The 24767-nt window shown below is 41.1% G+C and overlaps 1 protein-coding gene across 3 annotated transcripts in view; it reads left to right on the top strand.

Moving 5' to 3' along the window:
- The window catches only part of FAM149A (family with sequence similarity 149 member A), a 66554-nt gene that overhangs the window by 27127 nt on the left and 14660 nt on the right, over positions 1-24767 (top strand). For 2 of the 3 annotated variants that reach the window (XM_032869953.1, XM_032869952.1), the window contains 9 exons: positions 12009-12119; positions 12371-12509; positions 14887-15029; positions 16783-16908; positions 17565-17735; positions 18535-18725; positions 19535-19689; positions 22941-23029; positions 23493-23702. In XM_032869953.1, coding sequence (XP_032725844.1) covers positions 12009-12119; positions 12371-12509; positions 14887-15029; positions 16783-16908; positions 17565-17735; positions 18535-18725; positions 19535-19689; positions 22941-23029; positions 23493-23702 — 1335 coding nt within the window. The remainder of the gene's footprint in view (positions 1-12008; positions 12120-12370; positions 12510-14886; positions 15030-16782; positions 16909-17564; positions 17736-18534; positions 18726-19534; positions 19690-22940; positions 23030-23492; positions 23703-24767) is intronic. The other variant, XM_032869951.1, reaches the window with a different exon arrangement.

Genomic DNA, 24767 nt, shown 5'->3' on the forward strand with positions numbered 1-24767 from the left:
TTTTTTTTTTTTTTTTTTTTTTTTTTTTTTTTTTTTTTTTTTTTTTTGTGGCTGCAAAGCTGGAATCCATCTGGTCTGTTTCCCCGAATCCATTCATGAAATCTCTCGTGCTGACATCACCTCGCTTTCCCAAGCGAAGCTGCGCCCTTGCACTGAGAAGCATCCCTGGTGTCTGAGATGACAAGATTCTCCATCAGTCCCCAGAGCTGCAGTTGCTTCTAGGATGTGCTTGTATTAAGTCAGGGCGACGCCGAGCGTTTTGTGGGAAGAGGGGCTTCGCGAGAGCCAATCCACCCAGAAAACCATCCGGCGTTTCAACCCATTCAGAATACAAGTGTTCATTTCAGGCAGTCCTTTTAAGCAGAAATCCAAAATTTTGAAAGCTTCGATCACTGTTTTGATATTGAACGTCTACAAGGCAAAGTGGCAGAGGGTTTGTGAGCTATCAAGAGGCAAATTTTAAAAAGTAAAACTATATACTAGAGTTATTATCTTGACACTGAGATTGGTACCCAGCCTTCACTTTGATGCACCGACAAATTAGGGCCATATGGTTCCGGGGGTGCCCTTCAGTCCACCCCAAAACCCAAGTCCTGTTTCCAAACGAACAGCCTTAAATGTACCTATTAGAAGTTTTTTAACCTCTCTAAAATTTAAGCAGTATAGACAGGAACTCGTGTAAAACTTACATGTCATGTATAATGTAATAAAAGCTTAATAGACTTTCCACCACTTCCAAGTTTGAAGGTTTTTCACACATCCTCTAAATCCTGTACACTTTTTTAGACTGCATCATTTATGTAGGAATTGATAGTTCACAGGGAATTAAAAATGTTCCATGTTATTCATGAAGTAACAGTACAATGGTTGGAGAGAAATCAAGGATTCCAAGCAAAATATAAGAAGAAAAAATAAAAGGCAGATTGAATCCATTCTGTTTTTAGGTAACAACGTCAGCAATTTGGGGTCCCTGGGGAGATATTCAGATGGCCTGGGTCCAGGGAGCAGCTCCCTCCCTTTCTTCTTGGTGACCTTGGGTAGTCACGGCATTAACAGGTTCAAGTTCCTCTTTAGAATTTTTCTGAATTCTCTGGTCAAGTTCAAGAAGTTCTGCAGAAATAGGCTTTTGAAGGAGATGAGACAGGAAGAGCGAGGAGAAAAAAGTCGAAGGAATAATAGAGAAGTAGATGGTGGTTGAGGGCATACATTTTACAGTAGTTCCTACCCCTGCACCCTCCCACTCCATCCCTGCATCTTAAAGATCTGTCATCAGCTCTTCAAAGTGAGAGTGATGCCATCTGCGAAAGGATATGGTGTCTTATGAAGAGAGGAAGTCGTTCTTTCATTTTGTAAATCATTTTCTTAGGTTGGAAAAACTCCCTCCTCTCCCACCTCCCCCTGCCACCCCCCCAAAAGGTGAATTTTCTGGAGGAAGCGATTATTGTTCATTGGAAACAAAACAAACAGGCATGTGTCTGCTTAGTGAATTTTGTTTTCCAGTCACACAAAAGGCAGAGGAGGTGCCAAAAGCAAGAAACCATTTCATCCAACTAATGAAGTTCTAAAACATAGGTGAGGTTCAGTGGGGTGAGGTCCGGAGCCAGTGACCAAGAAAGAACTCTTGAGACATCTTGGGTGCAAAATGGTGGTTTATTAAAGCACGGGGACAGGACCCGTGGGCAGGAAGAGCTGCTGCCCCACTATCCTGAGGAGTGGCCGATTATATACACAGGAGTTGGGTAGGTGAGGACAAAGGGGGTGTTCAGAAGACTGTCAGGATACTGGAGACCTGGTTATTGTCAAGCCAAGGCTGTTCTTACCTCTAATGAGCACTAACATGAAGACAGTTGGGATTTTCCTGGTGGAATGTCACATTCTTCCTATCAAGCGTCCTTGTTAATGAGCTTTAGGTTTAGAAGAAATTTAACTTTATTTGTATTTCCTTTCATCTCAGCCTCCTTCAGTTTAGTGGAGGGGAGGGCAGTGTTAGGGCTTTAGGAGCTGAGTTGCTTGTCTCTGGAAGTTAGGCTATTGATAAGATAGCTTCTTTGTTGTTAATCACTAGGACATTTGTAAACCAAGGGAGACTCCTGTCTTTCAGGATTGTGATCTCTACAAGTTAACTATTTGTTTTCCTTTTAGGGCAGCCAGGAGTGCCTGAGGGATGTCACACATGTCCCCAAGGTGGGGGGGTGGGGGGGCGAAGGTGTGTAAGGTGCCAGCTTTTGCTTTGTTCTCAGCCAGCCTTCTGCTCCCTCATCTTTCCCCCCTAAACAGTTTTGACCCTTAAATCTTTAAGGTTCTTGAGGGTAGAAGGTCTCATGTTCTGGAACTTCTTTCTGCTGAGTAGGGGTGTAGAGTTGTCCCTATCTACTCGGGTCAACATTGATCAGTTGAGGAATGTGTAGGGGAGTTAGGAAAAACAGAGGCAGCTGAATCCAGCGTGGACAGTGAAGAAGTGTCTCTGTGCGTGGTCAGCATCATCTGTCGTCGTGAAGTCATTGCAGCAATGGAGTCTCGGCACCAAGTAGAGAAACATTGAACAAAGCAACACATTAAGATTAATAAGGCTATAAGAATGAGAAGCCCGAAAAGGAGATTTTTAATTGTTGGCCATAGTCCTCCTTTAAACCAGGAACTTAACCAATCACTGAGAGAGACAGAAGGACCCTGTAGAGCTTCAATCTGGGTATTCATATCTTTTATTAGTCCTGTGATATTTTTGTGATAGTCTGGGATGTACACACAACATTCTGCTTTGATAATTGTGCATGTGCCACCCTGTGCTGCTGTCAGGACATCTAAGGCCATCCTATTTTGTAGGACTGCCTTGCGCATCTGTGAGACTTCGATATTAAGTAAGGAGATGCTATTTAGTGAATCACTGAGTGCCTTTGCAGTGTATTTATTAAGGGCTTCTACATGCCAAATGACATCCTCTAGTCCCACAGATGGAGCAAAAATGGATGTTAAGTGATCATACCATTTAAAAACAGTTCATGTCCATCTTTGCTTTAAATTGGGGAGATTAGCTGGAGTGGTGATAGTTTTAGTAATGGCCCATAAGTCCAGGCAAATCCTAAGGTACAGCGACCTATCCACCCTGGAGGAAGCCAGGGCCACAGTTAGATCCACATATCCAGTGGGTTCCGTTTGGAGCTGGCCATCTAATGCCAGGTCACCTTACCCAATCAGTAGCAAGCCAGTCAGTAGCCTGGAGTACTATTATTTGGGAACACATTTCTAATGATAGCCATCCTAGATGTCGTGTGTTATTTGCCCAAGTATCATATGTATGATTTCTTTGTTCCCAGCCTTTCGACTGAGCTGTCCAATAGTGGGTATGAGCCGCAAATATGTATCCCAGATTTGATATATGCCATCCTCAGTATAGTGATAAGGAGGGTTTTGTAACTTGGGCCCATATTTGATTGGGGAGTTATGGCTTGACAGCAATCCCCTTTCCTTCCAAATAGCTCCATTGGCATATAGTACCAGGAAGGCATATTTGGAGTCAGTGTTAATGTTTATTTTTAAGGCTTTGGCAATTGCAAAGTGCTAGTGAGCACTATGGCATAACTAGCTTTTCTTATTCTTTTTATGAAAACTATTGTTATCCGTAAACCAACCGTCATTTGTATTTTTAATAGGGGCATCTTAAATCTGGCCAACTAGAATAAGCAAGATCAGCAACCTCTGAACAGTTTTGTTCTGTAGAGAAAGAAGTACAGTGGTCAGGTTCAGGCATACAGGTAACTAGGTTTAAAGTTTGACAGGTTTTAAGTATTATTTCTGGCATATCTGTAAGTGTAGCCCAGTATTTAATAAGCCGACCTCCTTCATCCATTGGCGGCCTTTGGTTTCTAAGATAAACCTGGACCTGATGTGAAGTCATTACAGTCAGGCACTATCCCATAGTGAGCTTTGAGGCTCTTTTTATGAGGAGGGCTGTTCTATGCTTAGTTAAAGCATTGGTTTGCAATTGTACCTCAAGAGAGGTGGCTTCTAGGATAAATATGACTAAGGGATGAAACCATTACGAAGCCCTTTGAGTGGTCCAGCCTTACCAATATCCTGATTACAGAGGACCACTGGAAAGTGGGAGAAAACTTGTCAAGAGATAAGGGGAGTCCCACATGCCTCATCCAATGCAATCACAAAGTGGGGTCATCCATTATCCCCACAAGTCCATAGTTAATCCTATGGAGTGCAGTATGCTGGCTTTTAGGCAATTTCATTATCCCAGCCACACATAAGGTGATAGTTAAGTTATACAATTGTTGGGGAATCAATCGCATTTTTCTAGTTGTTTAATCACATGCCATCGGGTCTTGTTATTATCCCCATGAAATAAAAAAGCAAGAAGATCATCTAAATGAGCTATTGTGCAACTTTTCTGAAGTTTACCTCAAGTTGTCTAGTTTAGGTAAACAAACATTTAAAGACAACAAAATCTAGAACTTACCACAAAGATGTGTTACTGAAACATAATTTTGCTCTCTAAAATAACCCTCATTTCCAGAGACAGCCAAATCAGGACTAATTTATTTGAAAAACAAGTCCAGTTTTAACAAACTTGGCCTAATTGTTTACATAAGCTCAGCAAGAACAGTGAGTGATCATATAGATCTTTTAGAATCTGCTTTGCTGGAACTTCTTATAAGGAATCTCTAGGTTGAACTTTTAGTAGCCTCTCTAGGCCAGAAGCCAAGCCACGTATTTGCCATCAGACATGCCTGCAATACCTGTCGATTTGGGCGAATTCCTCTTCCTGAGGTCCCCAATGTATCCTGAGGTCCTTGCACCTGCCAGGAAGTGACATTCTTTACTCACCTGGTGAGGCTCCTGGGAACTCTGTAAGCAAGGTATCAGGCCAACAGTTCCAAGGGGCTTTATGGCTCCAGGTTTCATAAAGTCAACCTTAGTTCCTTAAAGCTGTCTGGTCATATCTGAGTCTATGCATGTCTTTCTCAAATATGACATTCCAGTCAAAGCCTTGGTAAAATAACCAATGTTTCCAATGGTGTCCTGTTACAAGGAGAACAAGTTCTTATTGAATTTATGCAAATGACTGATTGCCATGGAAGAAACAATACTTACTGAGACCTTTTGAGTTTCAGAGGGTTCAGATAGAGAGAAAAGTTGAATGCTTTGATTTATTTACAAATGAATATTTTTACATTTCTGTAAGTCACAGACATCTTAAGAAAAAAGTTTCCTTAGTCTGGAAGAGCAAACATTAGAGAACCAGCAGTGTTTAAAATAACAGATGCAACACTATGATCTTTTAGTTCGTTTGGTCCCATGTTACTAATTCTGGTTTAGTTTGGATGCAGCTTTAGTTAGTTCTGGAAATTCTTACCCATTTCAGTTTTAGGATGTTCAGTATATCAAATATCTGTATTTGTCCTGCAAGTCCTTTATAGGAATTTCCTTTAAGGCAAAATTCATTTTACAAGAGAATTAAAACAATTATATATGACAAAAACTCAGAATAGATATGGTTATAGAGCTGATGAGATGAGAGTTTACAATTTAGCTGGCAAGAAAATCAGGTAACTTCTGTGACATATAACATTTTAATAATTAAATATCAAGTGATGACCTTATCAAAACATTAAAACTTTAGGAAATGTATAGAACCTCTAGAGTAGTTATAGCATTTACCCAAATGTAACCCAAGGTTTATCACTGGTTTAGCAGTACTTCCTGAGTAACTTAGCATACCAAGGAAAAGCCTTATGAGTCAAAGAGATTCATTTACAATTTAAGTCTTGTTGACAATTGCTAAAATCTTAGAAAGTTTTAAAGCATGTGCCTAAATATAATTAGGGATGTTAAACACCTGATATAGGAGAAATGTGGAAAATGGTTTTTCTGGACAGGCAAAGAGGAAACAACTGTGTACATTTTCTTCTTAACAGCAGGTCAATTAACCTACGAAAACTTTATCCTTTTAAACAGAGAAAAAAAAACCCAGCTCTTCTATACCAGTGTCTCTTTCTTTTTCCTTTTTTTTTTTCTTTTTTCATTTCAATCTTAGTCCGTCCTGATTATACCTAAAATTCCTTTTCTGAAGATTTCCCTTCACAAACCTTCTACAACTTTCCTTTGCATTCAGGTTTTGTCCCAAGCCATTTCCCTCCAAACAACCATCTCATTTAGGACAAAATGACCTTTTTTTTTTTTTTTCTTTTACCTTCAACAAAATTCATTTCCATTCCTTAAATCTTTCTTACGTATCTTCTACTTTTCCACATACAGAGTTGTTTCCCTTATTTCCATCCATCTTAGTTACACTTAGCAGAATTTTGTACTCTTAGAAACACGTTAATCTCTAGTGAAGACTAAATATAAACCAATTGTGAACTATTACAACAGAATTCCTTAGATGGCAAATTTATGAATCAGTTAAGCACAAAACATGTTCTTGGTTTCTTTGCAGTAAGAAGTCCAAAGCACAAACCTATGTTCAGTAATCAATGACTTAGCATTTTATCCTCTTTGGAAAGGTCCTGCATATCCAACAAATTTAATTTTATTTGTTATCCAAGCAAAACTTTAAACTTTCAGGTTACCAAAGACTTTGAAAGCTATCTCAGCAATTACCAATTAAAACTTGGAGACAGACAATTAACCATCAGTTTAGTCATCTCTTTGCTAATGGATTTTAACAAATAACACGAGCTTATTTGATCTTAAGTAAATTTGATTTGAAGTTTCATATTTACGGCTGATGACTTAAAAGACATGTTTATCTTAATTAAACCAACAAACTTAACTTAGTTCAAATACTGATTTACATTCCACCTGGGCCCACCGCACTTTGAATGTTTACCTGAGACATGGGTGGGAAGATCTGGAGTGGGGAGTGTTAGGTCCAGGGGGCACTCTTCTTGCTCCTTGACAGTGAAGAGAGAAGAAGCTTTGGTGTAGGAAGCACTGAGGATGGTCTAGAGGCCAGTTATGCAGGCCGCGCCCAAGTTGGTGCAGAAACAGGAGAAAGGGGAGACAGAAGAAACAAAGTGTTGCCAGAAGGCAGAAGAAGGGTTCCCAGTTTTAGAGCTCATAAGCCCCAACAGAGGAGAGGACGTCATGCTTTCCCACTGATGTGGGACACAGAGGCAGAAGAATAATTATTAAATTTTCTTACCTACTGACAAGGCCTTAAAACAGGCAAAGTGATCTCCACCTTAAGGCTTTGCTAAGGGCAAAGGACAATCCTAATCTGACCAACCCCCTACCCCCAACCAGGATCCTATAAGTCTACCTTAACAATTCCTTTAGGAAACTTTATCTCTAAACCTCCAAGAGAGTGTCGGCAATCATTCCCAAGCATATGGCTCACTGATATACATCTAAAGGGTCTCACGAGGTTTTATTACTGGTAATGAATAACCTTCTCCCCAGAAATAGCTAGCCCCTCAAGGTCCTAGAAACCTTGCTTCCAAAATTCCTTAGAGACTTACACCATCCCTAATCCCCTCCCCAACTTACAAGTATATAATAGACCACTCCTCACATCCCCGGGGCAGCAGCTCTTCCTGCCCATGGGCCCTGTCCCCATGCTTTAATAAACCACCATTTTACATCCAAGATGTCTCAAGAGTTCTTTCTTGGTTGTCTGCTCCGGACCTCACCCCACCAAACCTCACCTATATTCTAGAACTTCATCAATTCGGGCAACCACACTTTGCAAAAGGCCCTTAGATCGGGTCCTGGTGTAGAGCAATGAAGGCCTAGGTATGAGCAATGAAGGTATCCTTGGTCCATTTGCCCTGTTTCCTGCAGAGGAGATCTAACTGATAGATCCCACTGAGGCCATGCAGTGTTACAAGAGCTCAGTCCTTTCCTAAGTTTTGCAATCCAAATTGTTTCCAGTGGGTTAAAAGACACCCCACGGTAGAGTCCTTGGGAACTGAAGAAGCCTACTGAGGCCGTGATCCCAGAAAAGTAAAGAAGGTCCATCACCAAATGCCCCTGACGCCTGGGTGGCGTCCCACGCAGGATATGTCAGAGGTTCCCGTGTGTCAAAAGCAACCAGAGCCGTCCCTCAAGACATCGCTATTGATCACGATCCTGCCTTCCCTGGGAAGGCTTTCCTGCCATAAAAGGCCCTGCAGGGGTGCCGGCACCCCTATCCTTCCCCATCGCATCCCAGGCTGCTGATGGGTGCCTGGTGAATGGACCAATATACTGTGCCATGCCATGCCATCGTATGTCCTGAAGACTGTATACTGTTTTGCCATTTTAACCCATGGAAATACTAGAAAAGCTTGGCAAGGGGAAATTACCCAATTTCATAGCTTTAAGTAGTCTGTAGATGACACTGACAAGAAACAGTAAAGACTGAAATCCATCATGGTCTATGCGACATTCCAACACATGTGGTCCTTACAGCCAACTTCCCTAGGAAACGGTCCCTGGTTGCATTTTAATTCAATTGGGTACTAGTTTTGGCTGGCTCCCAATGGAGGTCCCACGGCCAGAAGTGGCTAGACCAGGGATGTGGAGGGGATCACATTAGATCAATCAGGAGGAAACCTCACACGGGAGTCTTAAGATTGGCAGCCATCCTGGTGACTTCGGTGGCTGTCCTGTGCCCAAGAGAGACAACTCTCTATAAGAACAGGAACAGAGAGAGGGCATCAAGTTCCTGGGTTTTATTACCATTCCGGCCATTTTGACTTCTAGTCAAAAGGCAGACGTGCTCCTCCCCATAGAGTAGCCACGGGCTAGAGGATTACAGCCTGAGCAATTGACGTGCAAGTGTTCCAACCAGATCATACTCCTTGAAAAGCCCCTGAAATGAGACTAAAGGAAGAGGAGAGAAAGTACTCACCAATTTTGCACCAAAGCTCAGAGTCCAAATGTAAAGACTCACAGCCCCACTTTCGGACGCCTAATGATGAAGTTCTAGAACATAGGTGAGGTTCGGTGGGGTGAGGTCCGGAGCCAATGACCAAGAAAGAATTCTTGAGACATCTTTGGTGCAAAATGATGGTTTATTAAAACACGGGGACAGGACCCCTGGGCAGGAAGAGCTGCTGCCCCACTATCCTGAGGAGTGGCCGATTATATACACAGGAGTTGGGTAGGTAAGGACAAAGGGGGTATTCAGAAGACTGTCAGGATACTGGAGGCCTGGTTATTGTCAAGCCAAGGCAGTTCTTACCTCTAATGAGGCACTAACATGAAGACAGTTGGGAGTTTCCTGGTGGAATGTCACTTTCCTCCTATCAAGCATCCTTGTCAATGAGCTTTAGGTTTAGAAGAAATTTAACTTTATTTATATTTCCTTTCATCTCAGCTTCCTTCAGTTTAATGGAGGGGAGGGCAGTGTTAGGGCTGTAAGAGCTGAGTTGCTTGTCTCTGGAAGTTAGGCTATTGATAAGATAGCTTCTTTGTTGTTAATCACTAGGACTTTTATAAACCAAGGGAGACTCCTGTCTTTCAGGATTGTGATCTCTACAAGTTAACTATTTGTTTTCCTTTTAGGGCAGCCAGTAGTGCCTGAGGGATGTCACACATGTCCCCATGGTGGGGGGGTGGGGGGGAGAAGGTGTGTAAGGTGCCAGCTTTTGCTTTGTCCTCAGCCAGGCTTCTTCTCCCTCATCACAACCATTCAGTTGTAAAAGTCATTTTGGCAGATAGCAGTTACCCCAAGAGCTGTGAACTCTGGTCCTTTATAAAGGAGCAACACATTGCCAGAGATGTCTTGAACTGGAAGAGTATGTTTGTGTCTGGTCACAACGTAATCTTTTTGTAGTAAGCATGAATTCACAGGGTAAAAACGTGGTCTTTGTTTGGCTCACTAATTGAATCTTTACATGTTGATTCTTTCAGCGAACTTGGAGCATCTGTAGGTGACAGACATTCCTTTAGGTGCTGCTGATAAAAAAAGATAATCAAGTGTCAGAATCATCCCAATAAAAAGCTGAGGGCCGGAAAGAGATCTATATGATATGAAATGCTGCAGGAGGTTCAAAGAAACAGCTCAGTGTTTTCATCGAGGAGCACATGGTAGGGATAGCAGGTAGCAGGAGAAGCCTGATTGACCCAGCATGGATCACGCAGACACTTTCCACCCTTGATCTAAGTGAGGTCTCACAGCAACTGTAGGACAACATTGACTATATTGTCACTGCTTTACTGATGATGTGTGTAGTGGCTCCAAGAGAGGAGAAGCAACTTGCTTGGAGGGACTAGCCCATCAGGGCCAAAGCAGGATTCTAAGCTACCTTTGTTATTCTTATAAAGATGATTTTTTTTTTTTTTAGATTTTATTTATTTATTTGACAGACAGAGAGAACGCAGGCAGGGGGAGCAGCAGACAGAGGGAGAGGAAGAAACAGACTCCCCGTGGAGCAGGGAGCCTGATGTGGGGCTCCATCCCGGGACCCAGGGATCATGTCCTAGGCCAAAGGCAGGTGCTTCACCGGTTGAGCCACCCAGGTGCCCCACTTACACAGATTATTATAAAGGAATATATTTTATTTTAATTCACCATCCTGGGTTTAACTCAGGAAGAAGCAGATTAACTCATATGCCTGCATATATTTCTTAATGCTCAAAGCAGCTCTTGTTGATGTAGGTTTTAGCTAAGGTCTCTTTTTTCATCATAAGTGGGGTTTTTTTGTTGTTGTTTATTTAGAGAGTTATTGAGTCACATGGAGATGATAAATAATTGATGGTTTTGAAGCAACTAAACAAGGCCAAAGGTAAAGCAGTTTATTAGCATAAAAGCTTGTCCTGTGTTCTTTTCTCTTATCACCTTTATCCTCAGAACCGCTTGATTGGACTTAAAATACATATGAGCAATAAGGAGGAAAAAAATTCTACAATTCTGTTCTTGTCTCGTACAGGGCATATGCATGGAAGGCAGAGTTCTTGCTAGCCTCTGTAGTAATGAACTTGTGTTTCAAATTCCTTTGTTGTGGAGTACTATAGGTATATAACTAAGGACAGAGTCTATTCCCTGTATTAATATTTTTTAAAACTCCATTTACGTTCTGAAATACAAGTGTTGCAAATTAGGCACCATTTTAATCAATGACACAGCAAACTTTTTTTTAATGAATTTTACTGTGGTATCCCTCTTAGAAATATTGAAAGTTAACTTTTTTTTGCCCAAATCACTACCATATCTTCTGTTAATATAAAATATGAGTTATTTGTGTGGGAAAATATTATTTCTATAAAAGAATACAAGGTGTTTACTGTTAAATGTTAGGAAGCTACTTTGACTAAGAGGGAAGTAAATGTTTTAAGAGCTTCATTGAGAGGGCATTTTAATAATTAACACTAACTTCCATATACCAGTCAGGCTTACTACTTTATTTAAAGTTTTGAGATTTCTTCTGTGTTAGTTTTCCATTAATTTTCATATTTTAAAACTCTCTGCACATCAGGCTACAAACCAAACAATGGCATCAAATTAAAATGAGTTATTGCTTGTGTGTTTCAGTCATATTTTCGGTTCATTCATGTGTTTAGTGATTAAAGAGAATTTAATATATTTTAGAATTAATATGGAATTATTGATTTTTTTTTTCCTGTAAGGCTGGTTGCTTTTGTAATCACAATGGCACTGGGCACTGGTCAAAGGACAAGTGGGACCTGAAATCCAGCTCATGTTGCATTTGCCTTGGGATGACGCTGTATCTGCCCAGAGTTTTGGGCAACTTTTAAGAGTCTGGTCAAGTCACAAAAAAGTTGTTGGGTTTGTTTGTTTGTTTTTTCCTGTTTTACATAAAGGAGCCTGTAGGTTCATGGAAAACTTTTTCTAAGAAAAATAAGAGTAGTAAGGCCCCAGGCTTCAGTTTCTTGAGGCTATGGGGTGTGGGAGGATGTGGGTGTAGGTATGGGCTCGTGCATATGCGAACATGTGTGTTTTGGGGGACATGACGAGAGGAGAGGAGCAACTTTATGCAGAAGGACATTTTAAAAGTTTTCACAAATAAAAGTATTACATTAGATATTCTTTTCATATTTATTTTATTTTTCAGAAGAGGACTGTCAGAAGGCTCCAGAAAGCAAAGTTTGGCTGTGAAAAACAAAGATACTTTACCTACACATTTTACAAGCAATGTGCAGAAAGCCATTGCTACATATACCTGGTAAGAATGAGCGTGCTGCCTGCTTCAGATTGTAAAATCAAAACATACTCATAGTGAGTATAGGGAGCAAAATCAGGATTGCATTTCTAAGAGTAAAAAAAAAAAAGCAGTTTTATTTGTAGTGTAATGAAATCTTACGGCATTAAGTGTTTTAAAATCAGTTTTAAAATCGGCTCAGAGAAGTAAAACCACTTCCAGTTTAATCTCTTCCCAGGAAATGGTCTTTACGTGGCTTATGTTTGTCTCTCCAGTGAATCGGGGTCATCATTCCCATCAAGCGGCAGCGCCACACCTGCAGGCGCCCACAGCTCTTGGTCAGGGTCTGGGATGCGGAGTTCTACCACTGGCTTATCAACTGAGAGGAGCTCCATTTACTCTTGGAGAGATGATGTATGTCTCAACCTGTTTTACATAATTCTGTGATTATAGTTGATAATGAGGAATTGCTTTCTTACTTTTAAATAATCTTTTTACCAATTTTGAACGCATTACCCATTACACACATATGTGTTTATCCCTATGAACGTGTTTACATATCACAACATGGAAAAACTTAAAAATACATATAAGATAAGGAAAAATAAAAATCACTCATAATTAGGCACCTGGGTGGCTCAGTGGGTTAAGCCTCTGCCTTCGGCTCAGGTCATGATCTCAGGGTCCTGGGATCAAGTCCCACATCGGGCTCTCTGCTCAGCAGGGAGCCTGCTTCTCCCTCTCTCTCTGCCTGCCTCTCTGCCTGTTTGTGATCTCTCTCTGTCAAATAAATAAATAAAATCTTTAAAAAAATCACTCATAATTACATAACCCAGAGTCATAGCTGTTGATAATTTTGTTTTTTTCCCCATTTCCCAGCCCCTTCCTCCTAGTATGTTGTATATGATCACATAGATAGGTGTCATATCTGTGACTGGAAATTCAGGACAGACTTTGACAATGAGCAACTTAAATACAAGAGAAAACATGGAGAAGTAAAAATTGTACAAAATTACCATAATTAGGGGAATTTCCCCCCAATATTCTAAATCAGATCTCTTACATTCCCCTCTCACCCTGGAAAAAGCTGTTAACTTGAAGCCTATTTTTCATTCTCTGTGGGAGTGGGATTCTTAGCTCTGTGGACCTGAGTCTCCAGCTCAGGCTTTCATTGGGCACTCTGCCAACCCCAGGCTCCTGCCTCTTTATCCCCTCAAGCACCCCTGAGAATAGGGACCCAACCTTTTGTGAAGCCCGCGTGGTTATGTAAGAACCTCCACTATATTACCTTGGATGTTCTGACTCCTGCACTTTTTTGGTGTGTGTTCTGGTTTCCTTTGCCCTCTTGAAAACAGTTCACCACTTGGAAGGCACCAATGGGCCCACTTCCTCAGGCGGGGGCGGGGGAGGGTGTGTGTGTTTAACAGTGAGGCTTCCCACAGCAGCAGGAGGGACCCTTCCAGGGTTTTTCCAATAAGGTGGGACTGGCTCACCTGTGATAAACAACCCCCCCCACCCTCACTCCCGGGTCTGCAGGTAGGAAGAAGGCTGAAGACCATTGCTTCATACCTTCCCGATTCTGCAATTCTTTCAGTAGATGTTTTTATGTAATTCTCCAGAGAGATTCTTGTGACTTCCATTTATGGAACAACTGAAATGCCTTCAGGCCCTACAATTGCTTTTCATTTAAAAACTTTTTAACTTACTTTTTTGATAGGTAATAGTTGCAAAAAGCATCAAAAGCCAAAAGAGAGGAAATTGAAAGTCAGCCCTTTTCTTCGTCTCAGCCACCCTGTCCCCTCCCCAGAGGCAAATATTAGTTTTTTACCCGATTTGCCTTTTAGAAGAGATCATTCAATTCCTCTGCTGTCTGGGAATGTGGTATAGTATCAATCTGATGGAAGGTGCAAAACAAAAAAGTATTAAGTATCATTCTATGAAAATCAATCCGGTTTGGCCATCTTGGATCAGGTGTATCAAAAATGAGTGTGCATTTTGTTGCTCTGAGTTGTGGATTAGATTTTAGGTTCACACAACCCTAAAAGAAAATATAGCCAGGGCTCTTCATTAAAAGAAGGGAAATGGCCCTTCATATAAAAGTCATTTTCCTTGGGACACCTGGGTGTCTCAGTTGGTTAGGCAACTGCCTTCGGCTCAGGTCATGATCCTGGAGTCCCAGGATCGAGTCCCACAACCGGATCCCTGCTCGGCAGGGAATCTGCTTCTCCCTCTGACCCTCCCACTTCTCATACTCTCTCTCTCTCTCTCTCTCAAATAAATAAATAAATAAATCTTGAAAAAAAATAAAAAATAAAAATAAAAGTCATTTTCCTTTTCAATGATATCATTATCAGAAGAAAAACGAGCTGGAGTTTTGCAGCTGTGCTTAAGTGTGTCATGCTCAACTATATGAGGGACTTATGTCTGTGTACACATATACATGTAGACATTGTAGGTATGTGTACATGTGAGTATATAGATGTCTCTCAATATGTGTACCTTTACCTCTATTTATATCTATATAAAATCTCAAATAAGTCTCGTAATGCATGTGGTAGAAATGATCTCTGTTTAACTGTTAAAGAAGCCGAATCTCAACAGTGGGATGTAATTTCCCAGAAGAGTAAAAATTGGGCCACTGACATGTCTGACTGCAAAGTCCACGTTCTTGTTATCGTGTCGTATTTCTTCTTATATAACGGGCACTTTAAATTCGTAAGTGTTAATGATGACGAAGGCTGTGTTTCTACAACTTTCAGTCTTGTAACAAAATGTGCCATGTCTATTTCAGGAGTTTGACAAAGCCAATGCACAGAAAGTGCAGCAGTTATTCCGGGAGGTGGAGGAAATGTTATTTGAAGGGAAAGTAAGCCCTCAGACTCAGAATCTCATGACTGAATGCAGTGAGTGGGCAAGAAGATCCCTCCATCTGAGGTAGGAAAGTTCAGAGGAACTCTCTGAAATGGGTTCTGGAACCACTCACTCTTGGCCTCTTTAATACAAATAGTATATTTGACTGAAAGCAATTGCCCAGTCAAAATACGTACCCAGGTCACATGTCTTTACTAAGAAAGCACAGCCTTTGAAATGGTGTGTGAGGAAATACTGGGACATTCCAGGTACCCAAGTGCGTCTTAACTTATGAGAAGCAAATCTAGCTCATCTTCAAAAAGGCATTATGTATGTAACAAACGCGGGAGTGGTGGAAGCGATCCTTTACCTTCACATTCGCTAGTATGTGAGCAAGTCGTCAGTCTTCAGAGCTGAGAACAGTACTCGATCGGGGCCAGAGTTGAAGGAGAAACACAGTAACTATTTGCCAAATGAATGGATAGATGAATCTTCTAACTAATGAAGATTCCTTACGTAGGAAGGATCACTTATTTTTTTAATCCCTCTGGGATTTTATATATGTATGTATGTATGTACGTAATTATTTATTTGTTGTTATTATTTTTTTTAATTTATCTTTTATCAATAGGCTCCATGCCCAGTGAGAAACCCAGTGCAGGGCTTGAACTCATGACCTTGAGACCAAGACCTGAGCTGATATCAAGAGTTGGACCTTTAACTGATCCAGGTGCCCCAGGATCACTTATTTTTTTCATATCAAAGGTGTAGAACATAGACTTGGTCTGAAGGAAAGCTTTTCCTCTTTCAGTGATTTGGCCAAACCCACTTAGGAGAAAAATCCATCTCCATTATCAGAAATTCCTCCGTATTGTATCTGGGGAGCATAGATTAGAGCACTCATACAAATGTAGGTGGATATTCTGGTTACTTCAACTAGGCAACTTAAAAAAAATCTTCACTAAGTAGTCTTTAAATCTTTCTATTCAGTCCTTCATAAGCCCCCTGTCTTGAAGAGTTTAATACATCTGCCCGATATTAATTGTGGACGCTTACTTTTCTAGGCATGGGGCACTTACCCAAAAGCTAGGAGCTCAGACCTGCTCCTGTCCCTCTTGTCTTATATAGTTAAGATAAAAATGAAGGAGGGGATGGTGGAAAAACAAAAGACTGCGAGGAGGGGTGCCTGCGTGGCTCAGTCAGTTAAGGTCTGCCTTCAGCTCAGGTCACAATCCAGGGTCCTGGGATCAAGTCCTGCGTCGGGCTCCCTGCTCAGTGGGGAGTCTGATTCTCCCTCTCCCTCTGCTGCTCCCCCCTGCTCATGCTCGCTCTCTCTCTCTCTCTCAAATAAATAAATAAAATGTAAAATTTTAAAACAGGAAAAGACCAAGGAATATATGCCAGGTATATATATTTGTATAGTTTTATTCATTATGTAAATATTAGTTAACACAGAGAAGCTCCTGTGCACCCAGCGTTACCCTCGCTATCTCAATCTGATACACGTTATCTCTAAACCACTCATCAGTCCTACAGGTAACGATTGCTTTATCTCATGTACAAACAACAAACACGTGAAATCAGTAGCTGAGAGAGCCTGAGAACTTTGCCTCAGATCTCTTCTTCAGTAGCAAGAACAGCCTCTCCCTCTCCGTCAAACCTGTGCTTTCTCTCTGACACCATTGTGCTTCTCACATTAACAGTCTATTCCATATCACTTTATACACATGCCTTCAAAATATTGTGTCACCTGAAATCCAATGTTGCAAAGAGTTTTTCCTTTTTCCAACCAAAAATATGAGTAAGTTCCTTTTTTTTTCCTTTTTGTACCTTGCAGAGTATTAGGAAGACAGCTCATCGTGCCAACTGATGAAGGGTTCCAACATTTCCAGGGCAGCGAGCCTAATATCGTGGTCCACAAACCCTTCTCAGATGCCTGTGGACACAACCACAACAGCAAACAGTAGGTTCCTATAAGTTACTTCTGAAAGTATTTTTAATTTCATTTTAGTTATACTTTTTTTTTTTCATGTCTATCTTAGCCCTGAGCCTTGGTTCCACTGACTCAGAAGCTCAGATTTCAGTGAAGGGCAGGTACAGAGCATTTGTTCCCCAAGGAGCTTCCAATTCTAGATTGATGATGATGGTGATGATGATGGAGAGTGTGTGTAATACAGATAACAAGGAAGTTAAGTTCCGAACGTTTGTTTCAAAGACTCTGAAAGGTGGGCTAGATGCAAAATGAAAACCTGACCCCTTGTGATCCAACCTAGGCTCCAATACAATAGCGGAAGAAATAAAGCTCTATCCCATTTTCTTTTGCTTACCAACAGATTTTGATAAATCCCTCCATGCCAGACACACATATCGGGGACTGTGCCAAGATATCATCTTATTACAGGAAAGGGATGCAAACTCATAGAGTAACTCAAGAGGCCCTTAAAATTTTTTAATGTTGCCTGTGTTAAAATGTCACTTTGAAGGATACAATTTTATCAAATGTAATAAAAAATGATTTTTTTTTTTTTGCCCTGGGATTCTGTACTTTATTTAAAGACTCATCCAAATCATGCAAGCAATATATTTCGATGTTCACGGAGGATCTGCTTTTCCCCACAGGTTGTGTGTCTCTGGTTCTCAAATACTCCCTGCGGCGTGCTCAGCCCTTGCCCTGCCAGGCCCTGATGGCCCAGGGGTTGCTGACCTGAAGACAGGGTCACCCCTGCAAGAAGAGGTTTATGATGTAGATGGAAAGATTGAAGAATATTTTGCTTTTGACGGAAAAGAAGAGTAAATAGAATTTATTTGACATTGACTTAGTGCAATACTATTAATTTACTTGGAATTTATTTTGATTATATGCTCATTTAGTGTTTAATGATTTTTTAATTGCCCCAAAGATTTTCCATTCTTCTGAGAGTAATACACCCCCAGAAGCTCTTGGATTCCTAGCAAGTTATGTCTATGCTAGATCAGTGCTTCCTTTTTTTTTTTTTTTTTTTGACAACATGGCAGAGCTAGTAAACAAGAATTGTGTTCACCATGTTGGTGAAAGTGGACAAGGCTCATGGTCATCTTCATTCCCTGAGGAGACTCAGGCTGCTGCCCAGAAGGTCAAAGGTCTAGGAAGGCCCAGTCTCTGCACTAAATACAGAGACTTCAGTTGGTTTTTGATAAAAGCTACAAAAACTGAATTAAAAAAGTTGCCTGTGATCGAAAACGGGTACATCAGAAAGTAACAAGGTGCCATTTTATTTTTTTTTTAAGATTTTATTTATTTATTTGACAGAGATCACAAGTAGGCAGAGAGGCAGGCAGAGAGAGAGGAGGAAGCAGGCTCCCTACTGAGCAGAGAACCCGACACGGGACTCGATCCCAGGACCCTGGAATCATGACCTGACCCGAAGGCAGAGGCTTTAACCCACTGAGCCACCCAGGCGCCCCAACAATGTGCCATTTTAAAAAGAAAGTTATGTTTATACAGTATAATATACATGGGTGTGCATATCAGTGAGATAAAGAAGTAAATAGCACTATTTTAACTTTAACCATTGATACTTTTAGTAATTACAGTGGCTTTTGTTCTTAGTGACGATGAATGTCTTGAACAAAAATCCCCTCACCGCCACAGGATGTGGTGGAAACACGGACTTCCGCCCCTTTCTCCTCACGACTGTATGAAAGATGCGGTGGCCGCCGAAGTGTTTGATCACGTCTGGAAAAGTGTGGTAGAGATATTGGAAGAGCTGATTCGAAAAAATTGGGAATTTACACTCACAGGTACTTATTTGCAGCATTTAGCCCTGACAAGAAGAAAAAAAGACTCTTCTTGCTCAGTTTTGTGTGGCCACCCAGCTTGTACCTAGGATATGATCGGGTGAGAAGAGAAGCAGGTTTTCTTCCCTTATTCACAAATGATCTTTAATCCCTTCAAAAAGGACATTATTTTTTGAATTATAAAAATAATATATATGCACTTTGGAATGATGACATAGAAATCCACAAGAAAGAAGGTTAAAGTTACTTTTTAAAAATCTCTAAATTTTAGGATAACTTCTCTAATAATGGGAGTTTGGTTTTTAATTGTTTATGACATCTGTAAAGCAAAACAGAAACATAGGTAATTTAATAATCACTTCATTTAACCTTATAAAATGTTCTCTTAACGACTTGAAATTGAGAAGAAACAAATCCTAGAAATGGCCGTGATAGACATTATGGCTAATGTCACAGAATCCGTTTGTACGATAGGGTACTCCTCATGTTAATTTAAATATATTCTTTTTCCAACTGAGAGGATTGAGATATGATAAAATACCAAGAATTGTTCTTGCCCCCATGTATAATCCCTAGTTTTCTACCCACCACTGAAATGATAGGCGTGTGTGTGTGCAAAGCCTCACGTCAGCAAATGGCTCTGTTGGCGTCTCTGCTCTCTGCAGGGTTCAGCGGCCATAGCAGACTCACCATAACTGAAAAACTGAGATTCTCTTTGTGAATTTTAAGTACATATATTCGATAACATGTTTCTTAATAATACTGATTTTTTTATTTTATTTTTTTTTTTTTTTTTTTTTTTGGTGACACAGAAGGAAAGAAACAGAAAGAAAAACTGAAAGTAGCTGAGAAGAAATCTCCACTGATACTCATGTCCCGTGTTAACACTGATGCACCGAGTGTCCCACCAGGCAGAAGCTCTGAAACCCGAAGCGTATCCCTGGCTTCTCACCTCAATCCACCTCAGGTAGAGATTTGCCGACCAGTATCTCTCTTTCCTTCAGTATCTTTACCTCTGGCCGGTTTTGTCCGAGTGCTATTCTGTTATCGAATATTTGGTTCCATTTGTCAATTAGGCCAAGATTTTAAAAATACTCTTTTCATGGAGTGAGTAGCATCGCCCTATTCTATAATAGAGGATAGACACTCAGATTTGACACTTTTGACCTGCTTGGAGCTGTGGAGCTGTTTCCATATTTTTTAAGAGAAAAAAAAATGCTTTTCTCAACATTTCTAGCCAATTTGAAGGTTGTAGAGTTCTCCGGTCTTCCCACCAAAATGATAAAAAATAAAGTAAGTCAATGAGAATATGTTAGGCTCATCCCACATTTATTGAGTTTATATTTAAAGTGCACTGTATTCGGTATTTTGAGGAGATATATAGCTGAACAAAGCATGGTCCCCGTTCTAGTCAAAGGAAAGGTATAATACAAGTCACAGGCAACACATTGTGTGAGTCATGCGCCGAACAAGACCTCAGGAGAATCACAGAGAGAATGAATCATCCTGACTAGGGCTCAAATGTCGATCTTCTAGGTTGGAGGTGAACATTGAGCAGAAACATGAAGAAACGAGTAGGTCTTAAATGGGTAGGAAGTCTGCGTGGGTCATTTCAGGCCAGGCAGAGGTGTGAAGGAATGGAGGGGGGCACGTTTAGAGAGCAGTGATTGGGCGGAGTGGGGTTAGAGGCGAAAATGCTGGGGTGGTGAGAATAGAATCATATGAATAGGTTAAGAGCACCTAACACAGAACCTGTACATGCTAAGCACGCAATACATTTTTCTCAACTTGCTTCCTTAGTCAAAGATCTGGTGGAGGGTGAGGCTGGAAAGGCTGAGCTTGTTCATGGGAGACCTTCGGTAGTGCTAAGGAGCTTAGACTTTATGTATTGCACAGCTCGTCTTATGTGGGGGAACAGAGCAAAAGGATAAGACAGGATTCCTGGTCTTGAGGTACATGCAGTTTAGCTGGAGGAAGTCAAGCCATGCCAAACACTACGACACACGTGCGCACACAGGCAACATGAGGCAGTCAGTAGATCGTAGAATGGATGACAGTTTGAGCTGTACGACTGACTACAAGTATAGGGTCTGACCTCACAATTTCTTAGCTCTGTGATCCTGAATCAAAGCCTTCATCTCATTATCTATGAGATATGTGAGTCGGAAAGCTGTGAGAAGGAAAGGAAATAAGACATATGGTACAACGTGTAGTGTAGAGAAGGCGCTCAGTAAGCGTTAGCTTTCATCATAACCAGATGTGAATTGTATGTTCTATCCTATCCTATCCTATCCTATCCTAACCTATCCTATTGCATATTGTAATTTGATGTCCTTTACCTCATATATGCCATGGGGCTCAGGGGAAAAGCAGCATACCTCCATAAAGTAGAGTGATACATGAACTAAATCCTAAATGATAGGTAAGATTTAGTAAGCCTGAAAGGAGAAGGGAAGATATTCAAGGCAGAGGCAAAAATATGCACCTAACATAGGAGCAAACAGATGCTCTTTGCAAGACTGGAAGAAGACAGAATAGTGTGTAAGGTCCAGGGGGCAGAAGTTTAAAATAGAAATGCCTCATAGGATTGTTTTACTCTGTAGCATAAGGGCTTTATGGTAAACCTTCTTTGCTTCTGCTGTTCCAAATAAACTTTCAGAGCTGCTACCATTTATTGTATTTTTTGGACTTTTTAAATGGCTCAGGCAGGTTCAACAGTGTTTCCCACTTTGCATGTTCAAATATGCAGTATGAATCGTATAAAAATGGGCAGCTGATGACAACATGGGAAAGAACCTTAAGTATTAGGCAATATAAGTAAACTTAAGAAATATGGAAATTTTAAATCTAAAGGGCTTTCTACAAGTATTTTCTTTTTATAGCTTTGGATGGGTTTTGAAGATTTTTTTATAGCTAATTTGTTGTTTTCATTTGGATCAATGTTAAGAGAAAAAGAATGGACAACAAAGGTGGAAGTAAAAATGAAATATTATTACAGCCCCTTTTGAAATAGTCAAAGCATTCTAGTGGTAATTACAAAGGTCTTACTTTATTCCTTTAACATTTTTTCTAACATTCATCATGGGGGAAATGTGATTGTGGTTGCTACATCTATTCTCCAACTAGAATATGATTCTAGTTTCAGAAATCCCGTTTCCCTGAATCTAAATGTTGTTTTCCACCCCAGTTGGCCATATGGTGGGACCAGATAGGGAAATCATGATTATTTACCCTCACTTCATGCTTCCACCAGTGTTACCTAATTTAATTCTTATATGAAGTATGTGTCCTTATCCTCAACTTAAAGATTAGGGAATTAAGACTCCAGGAACAAAGTCATCTTTCCAAGACCACCTAACAGGAAGCAGTTAGAACTGGAATTCAAATGTAAGCCTTGGAGATCTGGTGTTTGGGTTTTTTCCAGGCTTCTGTGCGGCTCCCAAGGCAACTACATGGAGCCAGCTATGAAGGCTGGGGTAGGAGAAGAGGTCCAAAGCAACAGCCCAATTAGGAGCTGAGGTAGCCTTTCTTTGCCTCTCCAGATTCTCCCTCTACCTTCCTCCCCCAGTGTCTCCGGAGGATGGTGCATGCAAGCTGTAGGGAGGGCTCCCTTGCCCTGCAGCTTTCAGAGCTCAGAGCAGGGGAGGAGAATGGCGGGACGCTGTTTATTCCTGGCCTCTTGGCCAGGTCACAGCAATTGGTGGCATTTTCCCAACCAGTTACGCTGTCCAGATTCCAGAAACTTCTCCCTCACTTTTTGCCTTCTAGGTCTGCTTGTGGTAATATGTCTCGACTGTTATGTAGTTATATTGCCTGGGGGAATAAAGCCAGTCCTTGTTAATTTCTCTTCCCACATCTTTTTTTTTTTTTAAAGATTTTATTTAGTTATTTATTTGACAGAGATCACAAGTAGTCAGAGAGGCAGGCAGAGAGAGAGAGAGGAGGAAGCAGGCTCCCCTCTGAGCAGAGAGCCCGATGTGGGGCTCGATCCCAGGACCCTGGGATCATGACCTGAGCCGAAGGCAGAGGCTTTAACCCACTGAGCCACCCAGGCGCCCCCCACATCTTTTTGAAATATGATGCGTGTTACATTTTTTTCCTCAAATTAGCCAGTTGGAGTGTGCCATTTTTTTTTCCTGCTAATTCCTGACAGGCACCGGTAATCACAGTAGCACTGGGTGCTTATTTTTTAATTTGTACTATTTTTACTTTTCTCAGATTCATCGCTTCTCCAACAATTTTTATAGTGATTTGAGTGGTGTGATGACAATTCAAGCAAAGCCATTGCAGCAGAGACCTAGAACACAGTACGTATAAGAAGTGATTACCTGCCTCTTCTGTAGGCTGGATACCCCTGAGCCCTGAAGACTACAGAGCTTGTGGGATATGGAGCATCCTGGTTAACCCCATATGTGCTAGGTGTGCCTGAGCCCATTAGGGAAGGAGAAAGCCACACGTGAGAATGAAGACACATAATTCTAATATCAACCACAAAATGATCACCGTTAGGCTAGGGCAGATAGAAAAGGGGAAGAGAGCTGTGAGTTCTTAACCTTGTGGGCTATACTATAGGATTACAATCAGTGAGAACCTTAGATTTCTTTCCCCCTGTGGGAGATTCTTCATTGAAACAGAAATTGAATTGGAAATGATAGTCTGTCCATTCATTCAACCGATGTTTATTGAGCCAGGTGCTGTTCTAGATGTGTCATGGACACAAGTTCTCCTAATGCTGACATCTGAGTAATCAGCTTGACTTCCACCCTGCAGGAATGAGCAAGAGGACAGATCGTTGGGTGCAGGGCCTGGTGCCCTTTCTTTGGCACGGCACCGCCTAGGCAGAACCTCTGATGCTCGAGTGCTCTACACTTCTGAAAGGAAAACACCCGCCTACACGAGGCTACCTTCTCTTACTGCAGACTCACAGAGGATGAAAACCCCCAGTGTGTACAGTGATGAAGTTCTTAGGGGAACAAAACTGTAAGTCCTGTCTCTCTCCTGGTAAACCAGATGTCACAGAGGACGGAGAGGCTCACCAGTTAGGGCTTATGGACTCAAACGCAGAAGCATCCTCTGTCAGCTTTTATGTGGCCACTTCCTAAGTAGTTTGTGAATTTGGATATTTCCCATGAGCTGTGTTGCAGTAGTTGAGTTGGCTGTATGCTAGAACATAAAGTCAGGTATTGTACCCGCAGCTGTACACACAGCCGGGCAGCAAAATGCAGCTGTAATGGTGAAGCCATCTTGAATTGGTATTCAATTCAAAAGGAATAGTTAACTAATGTTAAAGGAATAGTTAGCTAATGTTTTCAAATTACATAATTCATTCTTTCTCATTATGAGGTTCAAAACAATTAATGTGCATAAAATGCTATACTAATAAAAGGGAGGTATGTAACTATTAGTTTTTTGTTTCAATTTTTTTTTTAAGATTTTATTTATTTATTTGACAGAGAGCACAGGTAGGCAGAGAGGCAGGCAGAGAGAGAGAAAGGAGGAAGCAGGCTCCCTGCTGAGCAGAGAGCCCAATGTGGGCCTCGATCCCAGAACCCTGGAATCATGATCTGAGCTGAAGGCAGAGGCTTTAACCCACTGAGCCACCCAGGCGCCCTTGTTTCAAATTTTTATTTAAATTCTAGTTAGTTAACGTGTAGTGTGATATTGGTTTCAGAAGTAGCATAACTGTTAGTTTTTATCTATCTCTAAGGCTGTGTTTTGCCCCACGTGGGGAGTTTCAAAAAAGCTTTTGACCTTAGGTATCAACTTCAGAGCATTGCCATGTTAGAAAGGAATTTGTCCCCTCGTTTTTTGCAGAATTACAAAAGAGCACACCAGCTTTCTCAATAATAAGGGTCAGTGTTTATTGGGTGTATCCGGTTACCAGCACCGGCTAAGGGGGTCATATTTATTATCTTATTTATTCCCTGCCACAAATCGTTTGAGTTGGTCCTCATAGTATCCCAGGTCCAAGGTAAGGACACAGAGGCTGAGAGAAGTTGCATAATTTGCCAAAGATGATCCCACCAGGGAGAGACAGAGCTGGGA

This window comes from Lontra canadensis, unplaced genomic scaffold (assembly GCF_010015895.1).
Source record: "Lontra canadensis isolate GAN:19392208 unplaced genomic scaffold, GSC_riverotter_1.0 scaffold39, whole genome shotgun sequence".
NCBI classification, from domain to species: domain Eukaryota; kingdom Metazoa; phylum Chordata; class Mammalia; order Carnivora; family Mustelidae; genus Lontra; species Lontra canadensis.